The sequence below is a fragment of the Grammomys surdaster genome, unplaced genomic scaffold (genome assembly GCF_004785775.1).
Source record: "Grammomys surdaster isolate TR1022 unplaced genomic scaffold, NIH_TR_1.0 62, whole genome shotgun sequence".
In the NCBI taxonomy this organism is placed as follows: Eukaryota; Metazoa; Chordata; class Mammalia; order Rodentia; family Muridae; genus Grammomys; species Grammomys surdaster.
Window position 1 is genome coordinate 28501715 of NW_021604564.1, and position 22579 is coordinate 28524293.

At 32.6% G+C, this 22579-nt stretch overlaps 1 protein-coding gene across 2 annotated transcripts in view; it reads left to right on the plus strand.

The window, feature by feature from the left end:
- Pcdh10 (protocadherin 10) overlaps window positions 1-22579 on the plus strand; it is a 56698-nt gene that overhangs the window by 24243 nt on the left and 9876 nt on the right. Inside the window, exon 5 of one of the 2 annotated variants that reach the window (XM_028764279.1) lies at window positions 16565-20893. The exons of the other annotated variant lie outside the window; for it this stretch is intronic. Within the exon in view, the coding sequence (XP_028620112.1) occupies window positions 16565-16584 (20 nt within the window). The 3' untranslated portion in view covers window positions 16585-20893. Of the gene's footprint in view, window positions 1-16564; window positions 20894-22579 lie in introns of those variants that run through there. 2 annotated transcript variants of the gene reach the window in all.

The window sequence follows — 22579 nt, forward strand, 5'->3', positions numbered from 1 at the left end:
CAACATTACTTATATTTACAAGTAATTTACTTATTTTTTGTTTACATATGCTTTAAAAACTGGAAATATTTGATTATTTAAATCAAAGTATCATATGTATTGAACTGATAATTCATAAATACATAATTTAAGAATTTTCTTCAAGATGAGGAACCCCTATGTAATCAGTGTCCAAACATCTCTTAGTATTATGTCCAGGTCCCAAAACATGGAAGTATCCCAAGGCCTCTCCAAGTCCCTGCCACTTCACATTTAGAACTGTTTCAGTCTCAAAACACTGATTATTCTATTTGTATGTAAGAGCTTCTGTTATTGAAACAAAATAAATGGAGTATGAAATACTACTAAAGCACATTAGCAAGTCATTGTTCTGATAATACTGGAAAACTTATCAGTAAAACTTATCTACGAATATATACAAAAGGTACAATTTAGCAAGGAGGTATTTTTGAATATTTAGTATTCAGATGCTAGGCTCTTATCTTTGTGTGTTTTTATTGACTGAAACATAATATACTGTTGATTTAGTAGATTTTCAAGAAACAGAGTTAATATGTCAACTTAAATTTTGATTGTAATGAATGTGAAATAAAATCGAGGTACTAGAACTTTACATGTCTTTGAGAACACACTAGAGAATTATCACAATTTTGGCAAACTTTTTAAAAAGTTTATTTATTTATGTATGAGGCCATCAGATCCTATTATAGATGGTTGCGAGTCACCAGGTGGTTGCTGGGAATTGAATTTAGGACCTCTGGAGGATCAGCCAGAAATCTTAGCCACTGAGCCATCTCTCCTTTTGATAATGTTTCAAGGAACTTAAAATTAAGGAATAAACGTAATGAAAATTGGCACATCTGAAGAGAATTTTTTAAAAAAAATAGGTGAACGGCCGATAGAGAAGAAAAGAGGAGAAATAATATCATAAATATTAAGTTTTTAAACACACACTACAGTGATCACTTCCTCTGTCTTCAAGAGGACAGTGAAGAAAAGAAAGCTTTCAGACTCTTGAATGCTGAAGTAAAATCCTGTAGGCAAAGCCCTGGTCAGAACACTGGTGCTTGCTCCTGAGGGAGAGAGAAGCAGCTTACAGGAAAGCTTCACAAGCTACAGACATATGCAGATGCCATCTGTGATTTGACAGAATCCCACTTTCTAGGCCCTTGATGTTGCTTTTTCCTACAAAATGTTATTCTCTAGCTGAGTCCAGCAAATTAGGGAAAAGGTTCAGCTGTCCAGAGGAGAAGCTTTGAGAAAACAGTATTTTATTTTTCTCGTTTTCTGTGGTTGACTCCTTAGATTTCTTTCTTTAGAATTTTAAAGGAAAAAAAATTGAGTTTCTTGAGGCCTCTATCTTCTTTACCTGATGGTTTATGATTGATAATATGATATAGAAAAAAAACAGCAAAAGCATAATTTAAGCAAAACCTTTGGTGAGTTGTCTAGAATTCAAACAAGTATTCGTGTATCAACTATGGATGTATAGAATAAAAATATTGGATATGTTAAAATGATGTTCCAGACCACTTAAATATCATATCTTAGTACACAAATCACTAACCAGTGAATAGAAATTTAACATATCTTATTTTGCAGCATTCTTATTATTGAATTAATTTATTGTTATTATTTTTATTTTTTGAGACATGATTTCTCTGTAGTAGGCCTACTGTCTTGAAGCTCACACTGTAGACCAGTCTGGCCTCAAAGTCAGAGATCCATGTGACTTTGCCTCCCAAGTGCTGGGACTAAGGTATCACACCACCAATGTCCGGGTTAATTTACTTTTTTTCCTTAACACGAGAATTTTCCACATTTGATGCTATGTTATCTTCCAGTGGATTACCGAAAAATAGAAGATCTCCTTTGGTCGTGTGTAAAATAGACCACAATAAAAAAAAAAAAAACAGCACTTTTGTTAATTGTCATAATTAAGTCACACATGTGATAAACTTTCACCTTGTAGTGTTCATGCTTTCCTTACTATGTTAACAGTTAGCAGAGCATAAATGGCATATATAATCGTTTTATTTGGGGTTCACAATTTAGAGAATGAATTAAATGGTTGATTTAACCTGGTGATGCAGAAACTTAAATCAATCATGTATCATAGAAGAATGAAGTAAAGACAAAATCAACGAAGTGCCTCAAGGGGTCAGTCAGTGGGGATCAGTCCAGGCTACAGGATAAAGCTAGTAAATTCAGGCTACAGTAAATAATTTTGGAATCAAATTTATGAACATTTTGGTGTGTGATAATATATAATCATATTATGGATACTTAATTTCCTATCAACAGAAGAGTTGTTTGGTGGTAGACAACATGAAATATCCTTTGTGGATTAGTAGAGTGAAACCCAATTGTTAACAACTTGAGTTAAACTAAGGAATCGAGTGATCTAGGCTTTTTCATTTAATAGAATGGTATGAATATATTTATTGTGTTATAGTAACACTGAATTTACAGCGTTTTTCTGAAGTAAGGATTATCTTGCTGAGTTATCTGTAGGAAGTACCTGGTATTCAATAGTTTAATTTTCTTCCTTCATAATTAAAATTGTTAGAGGTTAGTAATCTGATTTTTCAATATTTAAATTCTTTATTTTATAATGATACTGTTAATCATTCGTAGTGATTATATTTTTATGAGTACTGAAGGTATCTAATATGTAATATACTTTCTTTAAATTAAAATATAGATCATATTCCTCTAGCCTTAATTTTAAATCATTTTAACCTAACATGAAGATATGTTACTTATTTTCTAATTTTAAAGGACTATCAGTAAGTGGTACTACTTTTTATTTACTATTATTTATTATAAGTTTATATTTATTATTAGTGACCATCATGATAGTATAAAATTATTAAAAAGAACAGTAAAAGCGGGAGAAGGAGAAGAAGATGGAGAGGAGAGTGGAAGGCTCTGAGACTCAGAGAGAGAGAGAGAGAGAGAGAGAGCACTAATCAGTGCTTTAAGCTACTCTGTGAATTATTGAGAACAGCACAACCCAGTTTTTAAAAGATTATATTTGAATATTGCTACATTTTAGGTGTTTCATTCTTTAATTTCATCGGTGTATAATCCCATTACCTCAGTGTCTCAAGCCTAGACTGGAGTACAAGAAAAATACACCTCAATAACTTACCACAGTTATGTGAGTAAATAGAAAGATCAATAACTTTATTGAAAATATAACTAATGTACTAAGTAAAGAAATTATAGTATTCTTAAGAAGTCTCCAGAGGAAAATTAAAACTCGTATTAAAACTCTGGCTGAAATCATAAGGAACACAGGTGTCCTTAATGACTCATGATCCTACATAGCAGAACTCATCCTCACTTAATGGGGATGAGTTGTCCTACCCAGCACATTATGATGTTCAGATACAGTCAGGATTCTGTTCCTCCTTCCATCTTTCTAAACAGTGAAGAAGCATGGTGTAGTCCTTATACACGTTCTTCACAGGCCTCATGCAAATGAACTGCCTTTCTATTAGAAATAATCCTTATAGACGATGGTACTTCAAGCTGTCCATTTGTATGTGTATAAAAACCCTGGAAATTAATATATTATCTTGCTACTTGGTGAGTGGGTGTTCTGGCCATATTTCATTAATTTTTATCCTTTTTGACTTTATTCTAACTTGGAGTACTGTATCCAAATACGTGATTCATTTTTTTCATATTCTACTTAGAGTATTCATTTTTATCTTATCTGTCCTTACACCATAGGGTGGTTTCTCAAGGGTAGTCTTGATGTAGTCCCTCATGTCCAAGGTGTTATGATGAGGTAAAGATCTCCAGTTATGTGGACAAACAAATTGAGGTTGACCCAGACAGTAACTATGTGTTCTTCAAAACTTTAGTTTTCCTGTAACTCTTTCTTATCTGTAACACAGATTCTCAGGAGCTCATTGAGGAGATTAAATTATTTAGCATATTTAAAGCAGAGTGGTCCAAAGGAAGCACTCATTAAATATTGAAAGCAGCCAAGTATGCATATTCAGTTAAAACGGGAACAATGGCATCATCCTGAGTATGGACAAAATTAAAATCCTGAGCTTAAATAGAATTAATTATGCCCTCTCTCATTCAGAGAGAAAAATCAGACACCATGTGTTCTTTTTACAATAAATCACTATTTTGGTTTGCAGTTAATGTGTTCTTTCACAGAGCACACGTGTTAAAAGTACAGTATTCCCATTTCCCCCCTTATCCATTAAGAAATTACAGAATCAAATGCCTAATGTACAGCAGACACTAAGCTTCATTTATAGTATGATGGTGCTAGTTACAGGCCAGGATTACAACCTTGAATCTCACTGTCCTTTTATTTTACTCAACTTGTGTGTTTATAAAGAGGGAAGATAGTTGATTACATAAAATAAACAATGACTCAGAATCATTTTGAACACAAGAATTTCGATTTAGTATGTGATATAACATAATAAATTTTATGATTATAGAAAAGAAATAATTTCCACATTTTCTGGGCAAAAATAAAAGGAACTAAAAGAATTAAGCAAATCAATGTCTAATACAATATATGTCATCTATATGTTGACAGTTGTGATTAACCATTAGTGAAAGTTGTGACTATTGGTAGGATATTGTTACCCTCAGTAAATATCATTGTTACCTTCATGTGAGAAACATAGATGCTTTGAATCTTCAGAAAACGCGAATGGCTTTTAGATCGGAAATTCACACATTTCTGTGAGGTAGAGGAGAGATGTTGTTTCTTCTTAGGCCAGGATCCAAACACATGAAAGCCAAGGGATGTTGTCAACCTATTCCTTCACTAAATTATCTACTGTACCTGATTCTTTCAGTCAGCCTGTATCCGTATGCTGTACTATTGTCTTTCTAAGTCAGACAAATTATCAAATGGTGGCAAAGCCTGTCTGAAGCACCCCCAAGAAACTGTGTAGAATTTACTTTCTGTAACAGGCTTTTATCTGACTCTTTGTGAACATTCTCACTAGTTTATGATTCTGTGTGTTTCTGTCATCTCAATTCTACCTCAATTTTACAGCTATATAAAAATTTATTTCACAAATAACTCAACTCCTCAAGAGAAATATATATTTATCTATATATCTATCTGATTATCTATCTCCATCTATTTACCTAAATATAATTATTTTTTTTTAGTAACCAAAGATCTAAATACTAAGGCCAGTAGCCGATCTCTACTCAAGAACCATAGTATTCTTACACCTATTTCACAGTCATACTTCATGTTCATAAATAAATTACATTTTTTATAATGATCCACCTTTCAGCATTTAATAGTGCCATTTCCAATCATAGAAGTATAAAATGTTAAGACATATTTCCATTTTTGCATTTAATTAGCTTGTGAATTTTATTGTTGTAGTGTATAGATTTAAACATTTTTCTCTTCACAGTTGTTTTCCAGGCTATATTATTTTAATTTCCTCATCATATCAAAAAAAGAAAGATGGTTACTTTATTAGAACGATCTTTGGGAACAATTCCTTATAATGCAGTCAATGAAGGTGTTACGTATTCCAGTTATTGTATATTATCTACATGATTTTCCAGATGGTGACCAAAGATGTTCTAGATGTTGTGAACTATGTCAGGAAAAGTAAGAATTTTGAGAGCAAATATAATACATATTGAAATGAAAGTCATAGAATGATTAATCTATAACCTAAATCTCAAGGTTTAGTACAAGTTTGTTTTGACTAAGTTATAGAAGGTTATGCTTTAGATAAATTAAATGTGTTTTAAGTAATAATAGCAGACAGAGATAACAACTATTTAAGAGCCAGTTATGGTACTGGTACATTTTTATGCATTTATCAGACGTGAATACATCTAAAGCTCATTATCAAATGTAGACATTCTTACTGTTACCACATTGGAAATTGTTGAATAAGGATCGTTTCATGTAGTAGCTTAAAAGTTGTTTCCTCAAGGCTGAAGGAGGGCCTCGCTTTTAATCTCGGACCATTCAACTTCTCTCTGAATGTCTGTAATACACATTGGAACCCTAGGCCTACCTAGGAAACCTCACAGTTCAAAAGGGTGATTCAGGCACTGTGCATTGTTTTACTGCTGGGAGTTTGACTGGTGCTGCTGCTGTGTTGAGTCTCTTAAAGACTGAACAACAGTGGTCCCAGTGGAGAGTGAACATGAAGGACAGGCTTAGTGTAACTTTAACCAGACAATGTATGAGAGAAAGGAGAAATGCAGCAACTTTAGAAAGTAGTTACCAAAGTGATTTCTCCGGTCCTGGGACTGGATGGCTGAGATATTTGCATCATGATAAATAATAATAAATAATGTACTGACGAGGTCAATTTTGATTAGAAAACTGATAACAGAAGTGTTGGTTGTGGAACAATGACCGAGTGTTTAATTAGCATGCATAAAGCATGGATTTAAGCCCCGGCTCCATCAAGAAGGGAGGAAATAAGGAAAAAGAAAGAGCATAAGGAAAAAGAAAACAAGGAAGGAAGGGAATAAGGATAGAAGGAGGAAAAGGGCAAGGGTGGACAGCTTGAAAGAAGGAGACTTTTATTGCTTTAGGGACAACATAGGAAAAGAATATTATTGAAAGGGTCAAGTTATGTCTCAGGGAATTGTTGTTGTGTGTATATTAATGTCAGCATGCTTTTTTTAGAATTGAGAGTTTAGTGTATGGAAAACGTATGAGAGCAGACAGTTTATGAAACTACTAGTAAACTATGCTATGTAGTTATTGTCACCTAGGAGATACTTGCTCAAAGGTTATCGACTTAATCTCCTAGCACAGTTGGATGAAACGCTATGGTCACAATAGTCCTTCTAACTTCGATAATCTCACAAATCACAGACTCTAACTTCTCAGAGCAAGACTTACACACGTCTCTCTAAAAAGAATAAGCCTAGAAGCAATATTTTGTGAGAAGAAAAGATTCGGTGTCAGTTACAGAGTGAATTTAGTATTAGTCTGTGATTATTATCTGCCTTACTTTTCCCAAGTTAAAATTTATAGGAAGAACATACCTGGTTGTGTTCCGTGGATTCCTAGCTTCTTCGCGACTGACATTACCTCAGGCTTGTGATACTGAGATAGCAGGATGGAATTTCTCCCTGAGAATCACACCCTACTCCCCCACTCCTTCCACAGTTATCCTTAGAGGTGAGCTGGCTGTAGTAGGGCTGGGCAGCCATTCTCACTGCAGAATGTTTTATTACTTTTTGAACATCAGAGTAACGGAAGACATGCTATTTCCAAATACATAAAGTATAATTCTAGGGTTCTCTGTTACACTCTGAGACAATGGCAAACTCCTTCAAAGCCAGAATGTTCTGCCTAGCTCACTGGAATCAAGGAGGAGCTCTCTGATTTTCCCCTCTATTTCAAGTGTTTTTCTAATATGTTCTAGTCTAGTGTCCTTATTAAACACTGTTAGGAAATGCTATGATATGATGACAATCAGATCATATGTCACCAGCTTTTAGTTCTTTGGTAGTTAAGCCATGTGTAACTTTGCTTTGCATCTTTTAATGATCCTTGCCCTCTTGATCCACCGTTGGTCTCAAGATCTTGGATGTTCATTCATTCCGTTCTACTCCAGGATGAGTACTTTCATGTGTGAATTCTCCTATTCCACAGTGGCAGGGCCACTTCCTGCCTGTGAAGCAAGACACAACTCACATTTCCTGTGAATGTTCCCGACAGGCATATACACATTTCCCTTAATGTCTTGTAGATTCTTATGCACAAGAATATTGCATATAAAACAATCTGTAAAAATCATTTCACCCATAATTTGGCACATGTGTTAGATTATAATCTCTGTGCCTGTGTCCAAAGTTACATTTTAAGCTAGCAGACAACCACAAGGTTTGTAAAATTACCTGTTATTTGCCCTGCATCCTGGAAGGAAGAAGTTTTACTCTTTGAAGAAATATTTTGCATATCTTGTCTGACATCACTGAATAAAATAGTAGAAAACCCATGTTAAAAAGCAAACAACTGCAAACAACAAAATACAGCACAATTTCTGCTTCTGAATATTTCTGCTTATATTTCAGTTTTCAAAATATCTATAATTTCACAGATTTACTCTAGGCCTAGTGGTTCTTGCTTTAATTCATTCCTTCTGAGACAGTACTTTGTCTCCTTAAACCTCATACTTGCCCAACATCCAAATGCTCATTTCACGAATCTACTTATTTTACATTGTCACCAGCATATCCTTTTTATACATACTCTCTATTAAGACATATGAGCTAAATATCCACGTGAACAAAATGGGGGGCACTGGGAACTTGGATCAAAGGTGTAGAGGTTATTGATGATGACTGAGAAATTGATTGAAGTAATTGACTTTTTTTTGGGTATCTTAAATCTTAGATTTTAATTTGACTATCTTTTAAGTGTCTAGAGCTATTTGTGTGTGTGTGTGTGTATGTGTGTGTGCATGTGCGCACTTGTGCATGTGCTCCTGTAGATGTGAGGATATATAGGAACAAGTGATGCTAAGACCAGGTGACTTCTTCTATTGTTCTATACTGCATTATTATTATTATTATTATTATTATTATTATTATTAATTATTGAGAGAAAAGTCTCTCAAAGAACCTGGAGTTCATCTGTTTGGCTAGGCTAGTGGGCAATGAGTTTCAGATCTGCCTATCTCTGCTCACAGCATTACAGATGTGTAATGCTGTGTTCTGAGTTTGGAGTCAAATTGATATTTAAATGCTAGTGTCTCAATCGTTTTTGCTGACTCATTCATCTCTCTCACCTTCAGTGAGGAATGCTTAGCAACAGTGTTTTTTTTCTCATTTATTTTTTTTAGATTTTTGTTTCTTTATGCAAAATAGCAATGAATGGATATTCTTAGTCTGTTCCTAATATTGTCCAGTAATTAGCAAGTAGCCAATTTTATAGAATAGTGTTGATTTTTACATTTGCTAATTTTGATAAAATAAAGGTATTTTATTTGAGAATATACAGTATCTGTATGTTTAGAGAGAATCCATTTCTGGTACCAAGAATGGTTAATCATTGAAATTCTGAATGTTTTCTTGAATTTGTTTTGTCTTTTATTGATTCTAGGTTCATAGTACAACTTTTTAATTTCTTTTAAATCTGATATTTGCAGGAACTAAAATAAACCTGAATTGAATATATACTTTAATGCCATAGGAGAAAAATGAAGGCTTAGGGTCTAAACTTGGTATCAAATTAGATTAAAACTAAAATTAACTTTAGTTTTTAAAAAGCATGCTAGAACATTGCTTCAGCAATTAGTGTTTTAAACCTTTTAAAGCTGTCTGATTCCCAGCATATAAATTTTCTAATCTCTTATTATTTGATGAGAGATTGGATTGAAGGGACCTAAGGATGTAGAGCTTGGTGAATATATGATATAACTGAAACTAATGTTTATATTTTGACTTACATTTCAGAAAGGGTAAGTGAAAATCATGTTTCTTATGCAAAGAAGGGAACATTTGCTAACTGTGCTATGTCTCATAAAGACCACACATCACTCAAAAGCTGAGGTGAAAGTTTAAACATAACTAATACAAAAATAATTTTGTGACTGTATCTATATATATATTTATTAGTGATAATTATCAGTAATTGAATATGAAGTTAAATTCTGAATAATTGAATTTTGTATCATCTATTTTTGTTACATAGTACTTCAATATTGACTTGTGTAGATATGTAGAAAGCTTCTCAAATAAACCAGCATTACAAAGTATGTTTATAGCTTTTATGGTTACTAATGACATCTAGGCCATAGTGAAGCACATGCTTTGAAGTAAAGAGTGCCAGACTGATTAACACAGACAAATATATCACGACTAAATATTGTACAGAATATGTATTAAGAAATTATTTTTTGTCTAATTGGAGATGTAGCTCTTACTGGGAACACTCTACTTTATCTGCCAATGCTGCTGAGGAGTATTAAATCCTGAAGTATTGGGGTTTCTAACCTGCTTTGTGTAGGAATGTAACTACTGAATTATTCTGTGCTCCATTTCCAGGGTTTCTATATTCTCAATTCTGCTCTGAGCCTGCCTAAATGTTATTAGCTTGCTCCATGCTAAATAGAGACCTAATCAAACAACATCAGAGGGACCAAAGCCATCAAGTATATCAAGTATACTTAATAAGCACACAGATACTAAGTCATGTGTGTTGAGAGGCTTTTTAGAATCATGCTTGGTTATACTGTATTTAGTTTTTGTATTTACTAATCCAATTATTTTCATGGCTTGACTATCCCAGACTATGCTTCAGTTGCTGTCAAGATTTACCTTTGCTTAAGAAAGGAATTCATTGGTAATAGAGCAGACACATGAGTAAATTATGTCACCCATTTAAAAAATGTTAATACTCATTTATTTTGTATCGTATGATACTAAATTTATGCTTGATTTTCATAGAAACAAGCAATCATATGTGTCTTGAAAAGTTGAAAGGAATGGCATGTAAAAATGATGTTTGACACACAAAGCTCTCTGTATCTGTAGTATCCTTGAACACAGTGATAACCAATTTCTGAAACTGTTCATGCTTCCTGCTGTGAATGAGGATGCTAATTTAAACCTTACAAAGAGATAACTAATTTTCTGATGCTTTGAAGAAAGCACTTGAAGTATAAGTGTTAACTGGCAGTAAGTATTATCAGGCTCATTTTTAACAACCATTTATTTTTGAAGAAACACGAGGATATGCGTTTTTAAAATCTAGCTGTATTAAATTAGAAGCATTTGTCAAGCCAAATGAACTAATATCTTGAGCTTGTTGAAGGAAGGTGTACTAGGTAAATTGTCTTCTGAAGTTGCAATGGTTTATGTTTAAGTGTAAATGATATTTTTGTTTTGTTTTAAAAAATCACTGTTCTTTTTATTTTTTTTATTTATAAGTACACTGTTGCTGTCTTCAGACACATCAGAAGAGGGTATTAGATCCCATTACCGATGGTTGTGAACCTCCATGTGGGTGCTGGGAATTGAACTCATGACCTCTGGAAGACCAGTCAGTGCTCTTAACTACTAAGCTATCTCTCCAGCCCCATAAATTATGTTTCTAAGTAGCTCTCAACAAAATATTTCACATTTGAGCATATTATGTTATGTTAGAAAACCCATGTTGATTGTCACTAAGAGAAATATACATCTTTATCTTGTAAAATATACACTGAGCTATGGCCAGAATGAGTCAATCTCTAAATTTAACTTAAAGAAGATAACGAAACAATTTTTTTGGCGTTGTTTATTTTCTCAGATATCCTACTACAGTAGCCACCAAGTACAGAGAAAAGCCATACTCCAATTTCCCTACTGCAAAAATATAGCTTGAAATGCTTATTTTTCATACATACCGAGTTGTTTTATTCTTTTTATAAATATGTTAATGTAATCCTTTATTTCATAAAACATATTTTCATAGTATTTCTAGATGAGATACTAATAAATGACTGTTGTGTGTTGTTAGAAACCTTGTTCAAATAAAATGGAAGGTATCATCAAAGGATGTTAAGGCAGTATCACTCGTTTTGGTCATTGCAATTGTCAACTAATATAATGAGTGTGTTAATATTAGAAGCAGATGACACGGGCAGAGTAAGTCACACAGATGGTATTTGAACATGAAATAAGTACATACTTGGTATTTCCTACCCCTGGGTACTTAATCTGTGGCAGATCTCTGGTATGGAGGGATCTGTCCTATGGCAGGATTCTCAGTTCTTCATGTAAAACTGTGTGACTGTAATGATTGGTGACGATGCTATACTGATGAATAATGAAACAACTCTTTTCTTAAAGGTGTAATCTTTTCATAGTGATAGCATATTAAATTCACACTAAGCAAATTGAGTTGTGAAATCTCCAGGCAATAAATTCAGGAGTTCTTATAGGCTGTAATTTTACTTGAACTTGAAGCTATCCTATTGATTACAAAATGAATTCCTTCACTGATCACATTTCGCTATGTGAGAAAATTGGGCCCGTGTTCCCCTTTAATCCCTCTCTTTAAATTGTATATGGTACTTATGATGGCAGACCTGGGAGCACCTTGGTAGTAATGGCTGATTCTAGGCAGAGTTCTAAAAAGAAGAAGCTACTATGATTTTTCTCTTCTTCAAAATGATCCTTTATACACTTTCATCATCATATACTTCTGCTTCATGAAACTATATTTCGCAGTTTTCTTATCTCTTAAAATATCCATGGATTTATATTTTGGTTTAATAAGTATTAAATGTAAAGGATGCATTGAGCATTATGCAAATAAAAATAATCAACTAAAGATGTACAATATTCTTACATTAATAGTTTAGAGCAATGCCTCAAGGATTCACTTCAAAGATTTGACTTTCCAAAAGATGGAGACTTCTTATATATTTGATAGCAATGCTGTCTTCAAACACATTCTTGTTTCCCATCTACTACATGATCATTTATTGCTCTCAGGCTATAATAAAGGTCATATGACCTGATAAAAGCATAAGGCATACCTTGAAAGGAGATCAAGTTGACACCGCAATTTAAATGTAAACTCGATTTTATATTGCATCAAAGTATTACTACTGGTCACATAAATAATACACTGTATTAAGAAAAGTCTTTATTTGTAACCATAGACCTTAAGCTCATATAGTTTTCTCACACACACATTCACTCCCCCCTCCACACACACACATAGCTGCATGACTACAAGTCAATTTGTATTCTTCTATATGGTGATAGAGAGCAATGCACAGTATATAAAATATGAATGTGTGCAGATGGGAAAGTTACAAGAGAAATGAAGTAGTTTCCCTTCATTAGCATTTGAACACTGCTGCCCCTCATTTCCAACAAAGGGTTAAACACAAAGTAAAATTCCTTAGAAAAATTATAAAAGAGAGTCCTTATAAGTTCAAAAAATAAGACAAGAAGGTTAAAGGAACTGATTATTCAACTGGGCGAATCTCTAATGGAAACTTACCTTTAAACTGTCTTTAAGTTTATGATATGCTTTTACAGACAGAACAGAGGGCAGGTGTATGAGACTCCCACAGGGGGTAATGAGCTCAGAATCTCACAGGCTAGATTTGCTTTATGTATGGAAAGTGTCCTGGCTGTGAGGCTCATTAAACATTTCAATGAGCTCTGAGTAGGTGACTGATCTCAGCTCCTAAAAAATTTTCACTGCAGTGGGGTCTCAATCATTGGAGATATTTGAAGGTTGCTGTTTTCCTCTCTGCAGAAACAGATTAGGCTGCTTAACAAGTATAATTTATTTTTTTAGTGTTCTTTGATTTATACTGTAATAAGGCATAAGACACCTTTGTGTTTCTAGTAATACAAGTGTTAAAGTGTAACTAGTTGGCTTATCAATTATCATTTTAATGTATGTCATACTTAGTTACATCAGGCAACTAACTGTATGACACAATTACTCTGTCGGTTATGATAATTTTACTATTATATACAAGCATGCATGTGACAGTCATTCTTCTTAAGCCATTACTTAATCAGTTTAATAAAAATGCTAATTAATCTAAATGTTTTAATATACATCATAATTTAAAATTTTGCTTTGCAAACTCTGAAAGGCAATAGGATTACTTACAGAACATAAAAAATAGACTGTTCCACAATTCATTAAAAGCTACTTGATAAATTTTAACAGTAGATATTTGAATATTTTTTATCCAGAATACTTTTTCATTTCTACTTCAGATGTCAAGATAAGTGTGAAAAATGAAATGTTTCTGTGACTTACCAAGAAAAATAAAAATGCATTTAAAAAATAGAGTGTAGTAGAAGCACAAACAGTTCCTTAATTCTTTTGATCACAGCGAAAAGAAAGCCTTTATCCAATGTCAGGCAACTGATTCAAGGCACACACTGATGTACAGCTTTTAAAAATACATTTGAGAAGTGAAAACCTAGAAGAGAAGTTCTCCAAGGAGGCTTTGATCATGCTGTGTATATACAGAAAGACATCAGGGAGCTAAGGATGTCAGCATGTGTGCTGAATTCTTCCCACCCTGAAATAATACCCACAAAAGAGTTATAATTTGAACACTGGTAGGGCCACTGTCATTAGCATTGATTATGGATTGCTATTGCTCTTAAAATACTGTCTCTATAACACTTGTCTTAATTAATACATATTGCCTTTAAATTATGACTGACCTCTTAAAAAGTTAAACTCACCTCTTAAAAGTGTGGAAATAAAGTGGTGTGGCTATAACTTCAGGAACAGTTGAGAGAATTTCTTCTGTGTCTTCTCCACTCTTATTGATCCTTGAAGATTTGTATGTTTCAATCAATGAGTGGGCAAGAGGTGCTAAACTTAATAAAAAAGGAAATATACAGACAACAGCTGAAGTTGAAGGGAGGTTCGTGCAACTCAAAGAAGCCATTAAAACACATCTATTGAGTTTAGATTTTTATTTGTAGTTTGTAAAATTATGCATGCTAGTTCCATAACACTGAACCAAATGAACAGTATATATATTTTGTAGTTTGAACATAATTTGTCTATTCTAGTGACTTTCTCACCAGTAGTATTTTGACCTAATAATAAAGGGTATTTATTATACAAGTTAAAACATTTGCCCATCAATATATTTCTGAGCTAATGCAATAAGCACTTTTTCTTCACAATGAATTAGGTTGTATGTTGAGAATAATCTAGTTACTGAGTTCCTTTTGTCTTTAAACTCCTGGACTAAAATTTCTTTAAGGAAGGAAGGAAGGAAGGAAGGAATGAAGGAAGGAAGGAAGGAAGGAAGGAAGGAAGGAAGGAAGGAAGGAAGATAGACTACTGCAGTGGAAATCATCTTATTTTGACAACATAACAGTTTTAAAACAGAATATGGGACAGGTGGGGAAGTAAAATGATCTTGCCTGCATTCTTGATAATTCTCTGCATCATACACTATTATGTGTAGTTCAAACAGTGATTCTGGTCACTGTAGTGATTTTGCTCATTTCATTTGGTAAATTGAATTTCTCTGGCTGTACAAAACTAACCTGCTAAACAATTTTCATTTCTGAGTTTTACAAACAAACCATATCATAACTACTTAAGTTACCATGTACCTGTACTACAAAACACGAATTTAAAGTCAAGAATAACAAAATTGGATTTAAATCTGTTAAAAGAACTGTTACTATTTGCTTGGAGAAAACATTTTGACTACATACAATAGCCACCTTCTGGCCCAGTGCTACATGTACTGCATTGTATCATGAGATGCAGGGAAGCACTTTATTAAAAAAAAAAAACTAAGTCATTTTTTGGCAACTACTATAATTGTTACTATGCAGTATGTACATATCTTCACATCGGATCTAATTTTTGTTCACAGGACTGTTTGATATTTACAGTTCCAGCGGGTATGTGTGCAGACTGTTGAAAAGGTGCAGACTGCTTCACTGATCAGAAACTGAGTTTTTGAGGAAGAATATTTATAAGAATCAGGGTAAAGGAACTGAAAAGATAGAATATGTACTTGAAAATAGTAGAAATATCAGCATCAAACATCAACAACAAACCCATCAACGTATTAAATTTTGTTAAAAGAAAAGAAATCTCACCAGACTAAAGTAATTCCATTATATCACATATTGAAATCCTTAGTTTTTAATGAAATATACATATTCTTGATTTGATTTTAATTGAATTATTTAATATTTGGTACATATTTATATCTAAGTATTTTAAGATTACATGCTGAGTTAAGGGATATAATTCCTGCTCTGGTTTTTTAAAGGTACAATATTCTGAAAGATATGTATAAAGGATAAGAATATATTTAACGCTACCACTAAATAATCTATATAACAAAACCTAGTCACTATTTTTTATGCACATATTTTATAGGACTGAAAACATGACATAATATGTTTTCACTAATTTTGGTATTAGAATTCTTCTGAGAAAAACTCATTTTTATTATGGACAAAGCTGCTTAAAATGACATCCCATGAAAATATTTTAGATAATTGTATCAGTACAACTATTATAAAATCTTAAAAATGAGATAAACTAAAAATACAGAATGTGATTCATCTTTGAATTTTAGAACACCATAAATATTTCCCTAGTTTGAGATTAAAACAAGCATAGTTTTAAGGTTTATTAAAATAAATTTAGATATAACATTATTTATGGTTTTTTTAAAAGACTTGTTCTAGTGGTATAACATTTATACATTTATTTTTCTAAACTTCAATTATATATTCACAAAGTTTGAAGCAGGAGTTGTTCTATAGATAATTTAAAAATTAATCTTTGTATAATTTGTTATCTCTATGTTAAATATGTAGTTCCCATGCAAAATGGACTTCTAAAAATGTAAAAAGTAAATGTCAGAGTGCCGAAGAACTGAACCACAGTGACTACTAGAAAATGGGATGTTTCTGCAGCTATGTGACACAATGTGGGTCCAACCCAGGGTTTCCTTGACTTTCCTCTTGTATGATTTCATGTGCAGAAATGTGCAGTTCTAAACTCCAAACGTCAACCACTTTTTCTTAGAGTATTTTTCTTTCTTTTTCACAGCGCGGAAAAGGATATGCTAGTCAATTCTGCAGCTTACCCGAAGCAGTATGATTTGCACAGAGTCGACCAACAAAAGCATCAACTTTTCAACTTCATTATCTTGGCCATCCAGTTAGTTGTGTGTAGCTGAGTGTTAGATTTCCAGCGGAATCATCGTGGCCACGTGTAGGACCTAATTGCTCTCAGCAGGCCTGAGAAATGAGTTGAAATGTGCAGACTGTAGAAACTCCATAGGCAACCAGCGTTGCCTCTCCGATCAGTGTGTGCCTGTTTACAGCACTATCTATCCTTCTCTCTCCAAATGTCACTGAGCCCTTTAGATGTTTATATTCACCATGAGAAGCCAGTCATCAAGATAAAAGAAATTTGTGCATTATAAATGCAATATCACTGTTTTAAACTTGACTGTTTTATATTATTTTTGTGTGACCAAGTGTTCCCCAAACTACCCCCAACTTTACAAGAGAGATGTGACTATGTTCTTTTCATCTGTGGGCTATTAAAAAAAACATTGTATTCTAAATACCCACAAAATATCAAAGACATTCTGTAGTTTATACACCGTGTTGCAAAGTGTTTACTGTACTATTTCAAAGCTTCTAAATAAATATAAAATATATATTATATTATATAATTTTCCTAAGATGTGATACAAATTAGTTGGTTTTTAAATGTATTCATACAGCCCTCACCATACAATAAAGCAGAAGGCAATTCAGGGTCCCTAAGATTAACTGAGAAACACTATCAATAGTTTGTCCTAATTTTCATACCTTGCTCAATCCTGTCTTCTCCTTTCTTTAAAAGAAAGTGAAGTTCTAAGCTGCAAAATTTTGTCAAGAACTCATTGTGAATTTTCAATGCCAAAGATGTAGCTGTTAATATTGTCAGGCGGAGCACAGAAGATGTAGTTTCAAAACATCAAGCAGTCTACATGATTCCGATTCTATTTCCATGGCTTCTGAATTTAGCATCACTTAAAGATTTTATAAGGAAACTATAAATTCACCTGTATTTGTTGTTAGGAAAAAATCTGGGTGTCTGTACATTTTGTGGTGTAAAATATGTAACTGAAGATTACTATTTTAAGACGTTCTCCTCATATAATTCATAGCATTTTATTTTACATAGTTTTACATAGTTTTGTGACTTAAGTAAACATGAATAAAAATCTATAACTCTATATGTGAATATATAGAGGTATATAAAAATAATTATCTGAGCTGGTATGTATTAACAATAAAAATATTTAAAAAGTCTCTAAATTTAAAAAACATTAAATAAATTTGGAGATAGAAACATGATACATTACTGTTTCAATATTATATGTGAAATTTTTATAGCTTAAATGTAGTCAGTGTTTTATTAATGAGAATATTCTTCGTTGGTCAGCCTTGAAAAATTAATTTTGACTTTTACTTTCATGTCAACAAGGTTAATTATTAAATTCAGAAAGATGTATTTTCCTTTAGTTCAAATTTTTTTTCTGCTGTTGTCTGTTGCTTGTTGAAACAGGGGAGGGATAAGAATCAGAAAATGTGTGAGAGATTCAACCAAGCAAATCATGGAAAAAATGTAACTGCCCTCTAAAAAAGACTCCAGAATGATATCAAGATATTTGCCAAGCTCAAATTATAGGCTCATTTTGAAATGATAACCTTCATTTTCATCTGGTTATATTCTTGCTACTAATTCAAGCTATAGAATGATAAAGAATAGACTAAAATGTAACACTTAACAAATGAGCTCCATCTAATTTCATATGATTTAAATGAACTTTTAATTAAGATTGATCATTAAAATACACACACACAGGATTAGCCCTTCCTATATTAGTCTAGATTTGTATTCAGTGTAATTCTTTTGATACTATTGAATTACATAATAATGTATCAGAATGCCAATTAGCTTATAACAACATAGTGTAAACATCATCCTGTCTCTGAAGGACCATTTGAAAAAGAAACCAGTTGATCATGTGTGATTCCAAAGCACATACACTCACTGGGTGCCATAGCAATCTTTTCTTCAAATGTATTGCATACTACGTAATGGACTATTTTAGTAAGAAGAAGTTATTTATAATTTAACTGGGAAAAGGTTTGTTTTTTTTCTAATTGCTTTTGTATCAAAAAACAGTTTTTATGTTCAATCACTTAATATTAATTTAAACCATTTTTTTCTCAATTTACAGTCCTTGGTTAACATCCACATTCAATTCATCTTTTATGCTCCCCTCACATACAATGGTTGTACTAATTCATTTTATTTAAAATGTTTTTTTTAAATCGTTCATGTCATGTGTAACCTACCTTATACATCGTTTTCTGACATATAGTTATATGCTAGTAATTTTTATATATCATAGCAACTCTCTAGCATAGTTTGTACTATAGTTTTAAATTGTGTCATCACTCTACCAAAACATACATAATTTGACAAACCAAGTTATTAAAACACACAACATTAAATGATAGTATCATTCATGAATTATTGCATGCAGGATAAATTAGAAGTTACACTGGAGATACGATTTCAGTAAATTGAGTAAAATATTATGTTTCAATGACAAAGCCTGTAACACAGGAGAAGGGAAACAAGAGAGCGGTGAGATACTACAGGGAGCTTCATCACACACATCAAGGAGAGGCAGTGTAAGTTTCGCATTTAATCTGATCGCTTCAATATCCAGTCTGTTATTATTGTGTACATGCTCAAGGAAATAATAGGATTAGACAATGTTTCATCCATAATACACTTCCAATAAAAAAGTGGAATTTACTCCTTATTTAGTCTCATTAGTATTAGAGCAGTAAAACTCAAAAAATTTTCCTGTGGAAAGAGTGTTGTACGTTTTTAATGGTATGTCAAATGACAATTTTTAGGAATATTTCATCCACATGTAAAGTTATAATTTTAATCTGTGAGCATAATTTTGTAAAATCACCTTAAGTCAAGTATATAAATATTGCATCATAATGAAATCAAAGGTATGACAAAGTCAATGATATAAATGTGTCACACTTTTTAGGAAACATGTATATTTAATTTTAGAAAAATATTAAATGCAATGCCTTTATCCAACCTTGTGACTTAGAAGTTATATACAGGATATAAATATTTTCATTATTCATTCTCTTTTGTTTCTAGTTTGTGCTATAATTTTTCCTCAGATGCTTTGAAATGTTGAATTCCTTTTGCTTTTCCATGAAATGGAAGAAAAATATTCCCTGTAGTTCTTGACATATAGGGTATCAGAAGTAGGCATTGATATTAGTGTAGAATCGTACCAAGTTGTGTATGGAGTTCGGTTGATCAACCTGAGTGTGATGAGTGTTTGCCAAGATAAATAAGGTATTTATGGTTCTGAAAGATAATGACATTGTTTTTGTCATTGTGTTTAATTTTTCCCTTCCTAACAATTTGTGGCATAAATACCCACAGAACTACAAAACCTTTAATATTGCTATACTCAGTGATTTTGCTGGAATCATATATTTCCTCATACTGGAATTATTTTTTTCTTTTGGTTGCGTTCTTAATACTTCCTCAAGTCTAATTTTGTAGTGGTAAAGGCTTTGCATTAACATCCTTTTTATGTTCCTTTTTAAACAAGGAATACCAGAAAATTGCTAAATTCAGTATTTTTTACATCCTGAAGTAGTAAAGTTATTTTGTATATTGTTAGTACTTCAAGAAATATCTCCCTGAGAAGTCGGACAAAACCCTTATGCAGTAATCTGTGAAACTGTTCAGTAGAGAATATTTTCTGCAAACACTTGGCTTAGATTTTAGATCTTAGCATTCTGTCAGAATGCTGGTAGCTGTGTGCCGCCAGAGTATAGCAGGCAATAATATGACTTTGATTCTAATACTTTTAGTGTGCATGCATGTGTTTCTAATCACTGTTATTTTTTAAGTATTTGTAAAATTAGAAAAAAATCATTTCTTGAAAACTCGTCAGATGCTTAGTTTGAAGTTTTTCTCCCCAGATGTTTCTTGAGGAGTGTGAAAATGCTGCATTCTGGATGCAGAAAATATTACATTTTCACATGCAACTTAAAAAAGTCTGGAAGATATAACTCTTACTTCCCAAACATCTGTATGTCCTTGAGCTGAATGTGAGCAGGGAGTTTCAGTTCTGTGGACGTGTCTGATACAATTATTTGTGAGTGAAAACAGGGTATTATAACACATGAGTTTCAGTCTTAATTGCAGTGTTGTTACTGTGAATGCTATAACCATACATAAGTAAAATGTGTGTAAATGTAATATATTATTTTATACTGCTGTATACATACAAAATAAATAAAACTAGGATACATATCACACCATCTTTCCATGCATGGATTTTCCACTGACGTCATGGGAGTTTGAATAAAACCATCAGTGGCAAAACGTGGCCCTATGTATAAAAATGACTGATGCTGACATAGTAATTTCAGTAAATTTAATCTTAATATCATAGGTTGAAGGGACACCTGCTCAAAATTGTGTATCACTTGAAATAACATATGGTAGACTTTGAAGAATTGTGTCATGTTTACAGATTGAGTGTAGGCATTCAATTCCACATGAATCTCAGGAATACCCAAACAAATCTTTCAAATCAACATTTTTCTAGTTAGTGCTGGATTATTTTAAGTTAAAACTTTTGAAGTAATATAAAGGATTCACAAATGTTAACATATAAATTGTACATAAAATGTGAGTGCCTTCAAGCGATAAGGTAAACACTTGATCTAAAATAAGAGAAAACTGTCACTTTCATAATCAAAGTTCATGGAAACACAAGAAAAAACATATCTGTGTCATTTTTGGAGAAGAACCTATGAATGACTGGAGAGGTGCGTCTTATACAATGTCAAAATCATCTAAATTAGCTCTATAGAAACTTAGCTCTCAAGGAGCCAAAGATAAAAACAATGTACTCCTTATTCTCCTATGTGATTAGTATTACTACTTCTCATTAGTTCAACCTGCACACACTCAACCTAAAAGCTTCATCTTATCAGACAGCAAGTTAAGGTCTAGGTATTTGTTTTTCTTTGAAATTCTTTTCTACAGAAAAGATGAATTGGAATGATAATTCTCCATAAAATGTTGACAGTAATAATTATGGGTTGCCTAGGTTTTTTTTTTACCTTTGTTGTCATTCTTTCTGATGACCATAGCAACAGTTTTTTACATTAAAGAAATACATCATGAAGGTAAAATTTTCTATGTACTCACCTAGTTTTGGCCTTCACAGATGATAACAAAAATTAAAAGAAAATATGTAATGGTGAAACAACGAATATTAAGTGACTGAAATAATTGGTGTCTGCTAAGACTAACTTAGAATAAGTATTCGCCTGAAAATATATAAAGCGAATTAATTACACTAAGAAAATGAAACTGGAACATTATCAAAGAACATCATTCATATAGTAGACAATAGTTCATTTTGAAAATTTTCAGATGTATGTGTGAAATAGGGTGCACAATGAAATATCACTTTTACGATGAATCATGTCTCCAAATGTTTGCAACACATTGAAGCATATGACATCTACTTCTAATTTAAACTATTTTGCATCATGCAGCAGAAAGTGAAGAAAGATATTTTGATAAGTCACTTCACTCTGATAGTAGCTCTGGTCTCCGTGCAGTATGGATACGTACTGTTTATAGTATGGATACTTTTTTTGTGAGAATTAAGTGAAGTCCTTTCTAGGAAATTCATAGCACAATGGTAAACTATAGGTAGGTTGTTATTATTATCATCAGTTTTATTATTATCATTTAAATCACTTTATCACCATCATTGAGTTTAAACACTGTAGAACACAATCTACACATAGAAAACATCCCAGTCTACTGTAGGGTTGTAGTTAAGCAAGGATCATTTCAAAACCTGAAGGTGAGTCTACACTTCTTTGAGTAGCCATTCATCAGCTCTGCGTCTCCATTTGCTTGCAGAATGCAGAGCAGAAAATAAACACATCACTACTAGAGGGCTGATCTTCCTCTTGC